The 9111-nt window shown below is 49.7% G+C and overlaps 1 protein-coding gene across 2 annotated transcripts in view; it reads right to left on the bottom strand.

The window, feature by feature from the left end:
• Positions 1 to 9111, bottom strand: part of CLEC16A (C-type lectin domain family 16 member A) — a 123266-nt gene that overhangs the window by 8379 nt on the left and 105776 nt on the right. Inside the window, exon 21 of one of the 2 annotated variants that reach the window (XM_015409952.1) lies at positions 6188 to 6331. The exons of the other annotated variant lie outside the window; for it this stretch is intronic. Within the exon in view, the coding sequence (XP_015265438.1) occupies positions 6188 to 6331 (144 nt within the window). The remainder of the gene's footprint in view (positions 1 to 6187; positions 6332 to 9111) is intronic. 2 annotated transcript variants of the gene reach the window in all.

The raw sequence follows: 9111 nt of genomic DNA, 5'->3' as shown, positions 1-9111 counted from the left end.
CCCCGGTTGGGCTTGGGACTGAATGAAAATGCTCATTAAAAAAAAAAAAAAGACGTTTACGGTCAATGATGCCCTGGTAGTTTTGGGACTTTCCTCACTTCCAATACAACCCCCCCCCCCAACTTCTGCTTTCTGCATTTATGAAGCTTATCAACAGTTTTCTGAAGGGGGGGCCACGTTCGAAAGATGCTACAAAGTCAGGCCCCCCTGCAGAGACAGCCCCCCGCCCCCCTTACAACACCCCAAACAAACAAAGAGCAAACCAGTAACAGGTGTGGTTCTCTCTTGCCTACTGATCTGAAAAAAGGAAAAGATCAATTCTATGGAACCAGGAGAGTTTCAAATAACTTGTGCAATGACACAAAACCAGTGTTTCCTCTAAGCTGAGTTAGTGTGAGGCTATTAGCCTCCGGCTCACACCTTTTTGTCTTAGCTCAGGAAGGATGGGGCTACAGAGCAAACTAATTTATGCAGCCGCCAAATCGCTCGCTCACAACTTTAATGCCGGTAGCTCAAAAAGAAGAATTTTTGATCACAGTACTCCACAGCTTAGAGGGGGCACTGGATTTGGATACAAGTTACAGTGTTCCCTGCAACCTGAGTTGGTGTGAGCTAGCTCACAGCTTTTTTCGCCTCCGGCTCACACATTTTCGTCTTGGCTCAGGAACGATGGCTCCAGAGCAAACTAACTTATGCAGTAGCCAAATCACCTGCTCTGAACTTTAATGCCAGTAGCTCACAAAGTAGAATTTTTGCTCACAAGGCTCCACAGCTTAGAGGGAGCATTGGTTACAGTCAGGACTTTTTTTGTAGAAAAAGCCCAGCAGGAACTCATCAGCATAATAGGCCACACCCAACAGCAGAAACTCATTAGCATATTAGGCCACAACCCCTGACAGCTCCTCATGGCCCGACTGAGGACTGCTGGGAGCAGGGGGCGGGGCTTGCTGCATGTGCCCACCCCCTGGGCTCAGAAGCCAGCCGGAACGCCATTCCTGTGCGTTCCGGTTCAAAAATAGCCCTGGTTACGGTTATGGGTTTTTTTAGGGGGGAGTGTACAACATTTTTTAGGGGAATCGCCTTCACATTCAAGATCACCCTCCTTTCCAGTAAATACAGTATATTCCCAAGTATCATTAAGTGTTCTTTTATAAGCCCCAAAGCTATTCCATTGCAGTTAATGCTTTACCCTGGGCATGTGGGTTTTATAGAACTAAAAGCTCCCTTGTGGATTGACAGAAATTAGTCAGTGGGGTAGAGAGGGATCGGAGGGGAGCCACTTGCTGACGGACGGCCTCCCGCTGGGTTTTTTCCAAAGGATATGAACTTGAGAGACCTTGCTCTGCTCTACCGAGGTACTTCGGACATACGTCAATGAGGACGTATTCCTGGGATCACTGACCAGATACGGAGTTAAGCTTTAACTGGTACAAAGCCCTGACCCACATTCATGCACGTGAACACATGAAGCTGCCTTATACCGGATCGGATCCTTGGTCCACAAAATAGTAAAAAGCCCAATAGCACCTTTTAAGACTGGTAAACTTTATTGTAGTGTAAATGTTGAGAAACACAGCTCTCTTCGTCAGATGCATCTGGCGAAGAGAGCGGTGCTTCTCGAAAGCTTACGCTACAAAAAGTCTGTTAGTCTTAAAGGTACTACTGGGCTTTTTACTATTTTGCAGCAACAGATTAAACACGGCTGACTCTTCCGGATCATGGTCCATCAAGGTCAGTATCGTCTACTCAGACTGGCAGTGGATCTCTGGGGTCTCAGGCGGAGGTCTTTCCCATCACCTCCTGCCTGATCCTTTTAAACTGGAGATGCCAGGGATTGAACCAGGGACCTTCTGCATGCCAAGCAGAGGCTCTGCCACTGAGCCACAGCCCCTCTTGACAGCTCTCCAGGGTCTCAGGCGGAAGTCTTTCCCATCCACTCCTGCCTGGTCCCTTTTAACTGGAGATGCCGGGGATTGAACCAGGGACCTTCTGCAGGCCAAGCAGAGGCTCTTCCACTGAGCCTCAGCCCCTCTCTACAGCTCTCCAGGGCCTCAGGCAGAGGTCTTTCCCATCACCTCCTGCCTGGTCCTTTTTAACTGGAGATTCTGGGGATTGAACCTGGGACCTTCTGCATGCCAAGCAGAGGCTCTACTGCTGAGCCACGGCACCTCTGCCTTGCACACGACTGCTGGATGCAGCAGTCAGGCAGTCGAGGCTGAAATCAGCCCCGATGACGGGGATGCAAATTTTCCCTCCAAGAGTTCAGCAAGAGCCTGAAGCAAATGCTTCAGGATCAGCATAGAGTTTTAGGGGATAACGCCGTGCAGATTCGTATCACTTCAACCCCTCACTTGCAATCCGTGGGCAAAACGCAGTATTGCTCTCTGTGGAAAGAGAGCCGGCCACGTCGCACCTCTATGCAAAGCCCCAAGATTCAGAGTACGGACACAGGAAAGGCCTTCTTCCTTCTTGTGAACGTTTACAGAAAAAGGCAAGAGCCTGCAAGCTGGTAAGTGGAGACAGGCCAGCATTTGGCCGTGGAAACTGGCTGAAAGCCTCCGTGGCACAGAGGAGTCGGCCACGAGGGACTGCCTGGGAAGGCCCGCTCCCCACCGAAAATAAAAATGTTAGCTATGAAATATTACTAACAAAATAAAATGAATTGAAATCCTTTGAAACATTACAAGCATTAAACATTAATCTTACAAACTGGGAGAAAATACAATTAAAATCAAGATTTGCCTAAGATAAAATAAGAAACTTTGCGCAAACAAAATCGGATTTAGACAAAATTTGGCTGTCCTCTGCAGATAAAATGATACAAAAAGTATATAATTTCCTATTAAATGAGGATATGCAAGCGGAAACAATAAAACCATGTATGAAGATCTGGATGAAAGATCTGGGAAAAAACTTAAGTTTAGAGAATGGGTCTAAAATGTGGGGTTCAACAAAATTATTAAGAGCTACATCCTACAAAGAAAACATTTTAAAAATGTTTTACAGGTGGCATTGGACACCGGATAAGGTAGCAAAATGTTATAAAAATGTATCAGGAAACTGCTGGCGTTGTAAAAGAAATATTGGTTCGTATTATCATGTATGGTGGAGGTGCGAAAAACTGGTTAAACTTTGGAAAGCCATAAAACAAATAATTATAGAGATAGTTGAAATAGAACTTCCGTTGGAATCAGAAATATACTTGCTGAATATGTTACCAGAAGGTATAAAACATAATGATTTATGCTTGATATTATACATCCTTACCAGTTCCGGAATTCTTATAGCTAAAAGTTGGAAATCAGATAAAATACCAAGTAGAGAAGAATTAATTATAAAAATTATGGAAATAAAAGAAATGGATAAAGTAAACATAATATTGTTGGGAAAGGACGAAAATGTGTTTAAAAAAAGATGGCAGAAAGTAGATAGATGGTTGGAAAAAAATGTGTAAAGAATACTCCAAAATAGGATGTAAATGATTATACTTTTGTGTAACTTTTTATTATGGAAAAAACTTAAACAAACTATTTAAAAAAAAAGGAAGGCCCCCTCCCCCTTCCCATGAGGGGGATTTCCTACAGCCGCCATCTCCCAAGTGACACTGCTTCTTGGGAAAAAGAGACACCAGCTTTTCTGCTTCGCGGCTGCCCCCAGGGAACTCTGCAGGGGAGACGATATTTCCAGGGACGGGAAGAGCTAATATCCTAAGATCACCAGCGGGCCTGAAGCTCTGGAAATACCCGTCACCCGAGAGGTTCCTTTTGGCAGCAGGGCTCGACTTCTTGCAAAAGAGGGGACGTGGGGGATACAGAACAGAGCCTCGGAGCATATGTAGAGCGCCATTCCTTTCCTATAGCCAGCCGCTGCGTACCTGGGGCAGGGCGTGAATTTTGCGACAGCAGCATAAACACTTTCGGGATGATCGTGCCTGGCAGGAAGGAGGAGGAGGAGGAGGAGGAGGAAGAGATTGGATTTAAACCCCGCCCTTCACTACCCAAAGGAATCTCAGAGCGGCTTACACACTCCTTCCCCTTCCCCTCCCCACAACAGACACCCTGTGGGGCTGAGAGAGCTCTGACAGAAACTGTTCTTTTTCAAGGACAGCTCTGAGAGAACTTGTGACTGACCCAAGGTCACCCAGCAGGTGCAAGTGGAGGAGTGGGGAATCAAACCCGGTTCTCCCAGATCAGAGTCCGCACTCTTAACCACCACACCAAACTGGCTGGTTGGTGGGGCTGAGAGAGCTCTTTCCAGAACTGTCCTTGAGGGAACAGCTCTGACAGAACTACGGCTTGCCCAAGGTCACCCAGCAGCTGCGAGTGGAGGAGTGGGGAATCAAAAACCTGGTTCTCCCAGATTAGAGTCTGCGCACTTAACCACTGCACCAAGAACTGAGGCACTGCCGTACCACACCGGATAGAGAGCATCTGTTTGCAAGCTGCTTATCGCGTGTGCTCCTCAAATGGCGGAACTCAGCAGCCCTCTGAAGCTACCCCATTGAGTTCCCTTGTGGACATGGACGGAAGGCATCTCGCTTCCGCTGCTGCCAACTCCAGCTGGGGAAAGCCCTGGAGATTTGGGGGCAGGGACCTGGGGGGGGGGTGTAGTTTGGGGAGGGAGCTCCGTGGGGATGCGATGCCCTAGAGCACGTCCTCCAAAGCTGATTTGTGCTGTCTGGAGTTCAGCTGTAATTCCGGGAGAGTGCCAGCCTCCACCTGGAGGTAACCCTAATTGTCTCCAATTGTGCAGGAACACCAAACGGATTCATAAGAACGTGAGAGAAGCCAAGTTGCATCAGGACAGTGGCCCATCCAGGCCAGCACTCTGTCACACAGTGGCCAAAACCCAGGGGCCACCAGGAGGTCCACCAGCGGGGCCAGAACTCCAGAAGCCCTCCAACTGTTGCCCCCCAAGCGCCAAGAAGACAGAGCATCACTGCCCCAGACATAAGAACACAAGAAAAGCCAATGTTGGATCAGGCCAATGGCCCATCCAGTCCAGCACTCTGTGTCACACAGTGGCCAAAACCCAGGGGCCCTCAGGAGGTCCACCAGTGGGGCCAGAACTCCAGAAGCCCTCCCACTGTTGCCCCCCAAGCGCCAAGAAGACAGAGCATCACTGCCTCAGACATAAGAACACAAGAAAAGCCAATGTTGGATCAGGCCAATGGCCCATTCAGTCCAACACTCTGTGTCACACAGTGGCTAGAAATAACAGGGGCCATCAGGAGGTCCAGCAGCGGGGCCAGGACACCAGAAGCCCTCCCACTGTTGCCCCCCAAGCACCAAGAATGCAGAGCATCACTGCCCCAGGCATGTAAGAGAGGCCATGTTGGATCAGGCCAATGGCCCATCCAGCCGAACACTCTGTGTCACACAGTGGTCAAAACCCAGGTGCCATCCAGAAGTCCACCAGCGGGGCCAGAAGTCCAGAAGCCCTCTGATTGTTGCCCCACAAGCACCAAGGACACAGAGCATCACTTGCCCCATCTATAGTAAAGGTAAAGGTTTCCCTTGCTCAAAAGCCAGTCGAATCTGACTCTAGGGGTGCGGTGCTCACCTCCGTTTCCAAGCCGAAGAGCCAGCGCTGTCCGAAGACGTTTCCGTGGTCATGTGGCCGGCATGACTAGACGCCGAGGCACACGGAACGCTGTTACCTTCCCACTGAAGCGGTACCTATTTATCTACTTGCAATTTCTTGCTTTCGAACTGCTAGGTTGGCAGGAGCTGGAACTAGAGACGGGAGCTCACTCCGTCATGCGGCACTCGGGTCTCGAACTGCCGAATGAACGACCTTCCGGTCTGCAGTTCCCCATCTTAACCAGCGTCCATCTATACCCTGTTGCTAATAGCCACTGGTGGGCCTCTGCTCCAGATGTTTACCCAATTCTCTGTTGAAGCTGTCTGTGCTCGTAACTTGCGGCAGTGAATTCCACGTGTTCACGACTCTTTGGGTGAAGAAGGACTTCCTTGGATCTGTTCTAAGCCTACTGCTCCTTAATGTCATGGAGCGCCCATGAGTTCTGGTACTGTATTCATTCAGATGAACTCAGGAGTCCATTCAAGAATTTTCGTTGCGCGAATGAGACACGAACTTACAATGGAGTCCACAAAATTTAAGCCTGATGAGTCGGGGGGGGGGCGGGGGGGGGAGAGAGGGAGCACTCAAAGCAAAGACTCCGTACCTGAGGGGCTCTGGACCACCGACGGCGTGGAGGGGGAGCTGGCGGCCGCGGAGTCACACTGCCCCGTGCTCCCGCTGGAGGGAGGGGACGGCGACGAAAGAGGCGAGGGGCCGGGCTGGCTGGTGCACTGGGCCACGGCGAAACCTGGCGGCAAAGAAAACAAAAACAAAAAGGAAAGGGGGAAAGGGGGAAAAGACGTTACCGACAATGCAAAAGCGCCTCCACGCAGGAAAAGGAGAGAGAAACGACACTTCTGCTTACTGGAAAAGATTGGCCAACACGAATGGCTGAAGGCAAGCCCAGGTGAGCAAAGGAACAAGGGAGACGACAGGTGTCAAACCTCAGTTCGTTGAACGAGGAGGGCAGGGAAACACAAAGCTCTGATGGCAGACTGAACGCCCGGAATGGTCTTCCGAACTTCCCTCCTTCTGGGAATGTCTTCTGTATTTCCTTTAAGAGTTCTACTTTGTTTATACCCTGCGTTGTTTCCCAACGGGGACCCAAGGCGGCCGATGTCATTCCCCTCAACTTTGTCCTCTTAACGACTCTGTGAGGTAGGTTAGCCAGACAGTGTGTGTGGCTGGCCCAGGTCACCCAAGTGAGTTTCCGTGCCAGAGCAGGACTTTGACACTGTCCTTCCAACACTCTGACCACAACACTCTCCCCCTGGGGTGCTGTGGACTCTTAGCCTGGGGCATGGGACACCATCAAACTGTGTATGAACACATCACTTGCCTCTAGTTAAATGGCCAGTTTGGTGTAGTGGTTAAGTGTGCGGATTCTAATCTGGGAGAACTGGGTTTGATTCCCCACTCCCCCACCTGCAGCTGCTGGGTGACCTTGGGCAAGCCATAGTTCGTCAGGGCTGTTCTCTCAAGGGCAGTTCCTTCGGAGCTCTCTCAGCTCCACCTAACCTCACAGGGTGTCTGTTGTGGGGAGGAGGAAGGGAAAGGAGTTTGTAAGCCACTCTGAGACTCGGAGTGAAGGGCAGGGTATAAATCCAATCTCTTCTTCTTCTTCCCCAACCAGTATACCTTCCTGTATTTTCAAACATATACTTGAAACCTCTCTGGTACATTCCTAAAAAAAGTGTTCTGTGAAGCTGCGCTTCACACCCACAGACTGCCCCCCCCCAATGCTCCCTCTAAGCTGTGGAGTCTTGTAAGCAAAAATTCTACTTTGTCAGCTCCTGGCATTAAAGTTGCGAGTGAGCAATTTGGCTACTGCATACATTAGTTTGCTCTGGAGCCATCCCTTCCTGAGTGAAGACGAAAACAATGGCCTACCCAGTATGTCAGCAAAGAGCAGGAAAATGGCATAAACAGCTGTGGCTATGTTGGACCCGGAAAGTGACCAACATTCTCACTTCTGAGATCTATCTGGCACAGGAAGGATGCCCTCCATACCTCCACCCTTGGGCAGAAAGAACCCTGACACTGCAAGCAGTAGTCACGATGTCCAGTAAAAGTCCCTTCTGCCGTTTTCAGTACATCTGCAGTTCTTAACCATAAAAGGAAAGCAGCAAAGGATGCACAATGTCCAAAGACAGGAAAACTCTGCCTCGGGGGAAGGCCTTGGCCTCTACGCCCTGTTTGTTTGGCCCTCCAGGGCAGCTGGCCGGTCGCTGTGTGAAAGAGGATGCTGGACTAGATGGACCACAGATCTGATCCAACAAGGCCCGTCTTATGCGTAATATTGACGGTGTCTGCCAGGAGAAAGATCAAGATGGGTCACCAATGCCATGTTCGTCTGACTGCAGCAGTAGAAAAGAGCAAGAGCCCAGCAGCACCCTAAAGACTCACAAAATTTGTGGTAGGGTATGAAGAAGTGAAACTTCACGTCCCTGGGATCCAAGATCACTGCAGACGGTGACTGCAGCCATGAAATCAAAAGACGCTTTTTGGGAGGAAAGCGATGGCAAACCTTGACAGCATAATGAAAAGTAGAGACAACCCCCTGCCAACAAAAGTCCGTATGGTCAAAGCAATGGTGTTCCCAGTAGTATTGTATGGCTGCGAGAGTTGGACCATAAGGAAGGCCGAGCGCCGAAGAATAGATTCTTTTGAACTATGGTGCTGGAGAAGACTCTTGAGAGTCCCCTGGACTGCAAGGAGATCAAATCAGTCAATCCTAAAAGAAATCAACCCGGACTGTTCCCTGGAAGGCCAGAGACTGAAGCTGAAGCTCAAATACTTTGGCCACCCAATGAGAAGGGAGCACTCACTGGAGAAGAAGACCCTGATGCTGGGAAAGACTGAAGGTCAAAGAAGACGGGGACGGCAAAGGATGAGATGGTCAGACAGTGTCATCGATGCAACGAACATGAAACTGAGCCAACTTCAGAGGACGGCGGAAGACAGGAGGGCCTGGCGGGATCTGGTCTGCGGGATTGCGAACAGTCGGACCCGACTGTGCAACAGAGACCCCCACGGGGGTTAGGGCGGTATATCAAATCGAAGTAATAAATAAATAAAAATAAATAAATAAACTGCACAACAACAAATGAAGACATGAGCGGTGACTCACGAAAGCTCCTCTCCTGCCACAAATTGTGTTAGTCTTCAAGGTGCTGCCGGTCTTCTGCTCTTTTCTACTGCCAGAAGAAAGTCGGAGACGTGTGCATTCAACAAAAACGATGGCCACCAAAAGTACAGTGGAGGAGAGGTGGAAAAGAAAGAGAAGCCTCGCAGAACGTACATCCTTCCAAGCAAGGTTTTGCTACTTCCCAAGAGCGTACAGAGCACATGGGCGCCACACCACCCACCAGAACCTGCCAAAACTTTGTAGCAAGCGCATGGGGCCACTGGAAGACAAGGTGTGTTACAGGCCATCCTCAATCAAATGAGTTTTCCACTGGAGGATGGGAAGGATTGGGAAACAGCTGACCTTTCCGTATTCAGTATGTGGTCCATTTTCCTTTCCAG

This window comes from Gekko japonicus, unplaced genomic scaffold (assembly GCF_001447785.1).
Source record: "Gekko japonicus isolate JY-2015 unplaced genomic scaffold, Gekko_japonicus_V1.1 scaffold78, whole genome shotgun sequence".
Classification (NCBI taxonomy): Eukaryota; Metazoa; Chordata; class Lepidosauria; order Squamata; family Gekkonidae; genus Gekko; species Gekko japonicus.
The sequence above is the reverse complement of the archived record's forward strand: the minus strand, read 5'-3'. Positions and strand labels throughout refer to the sequence as shown.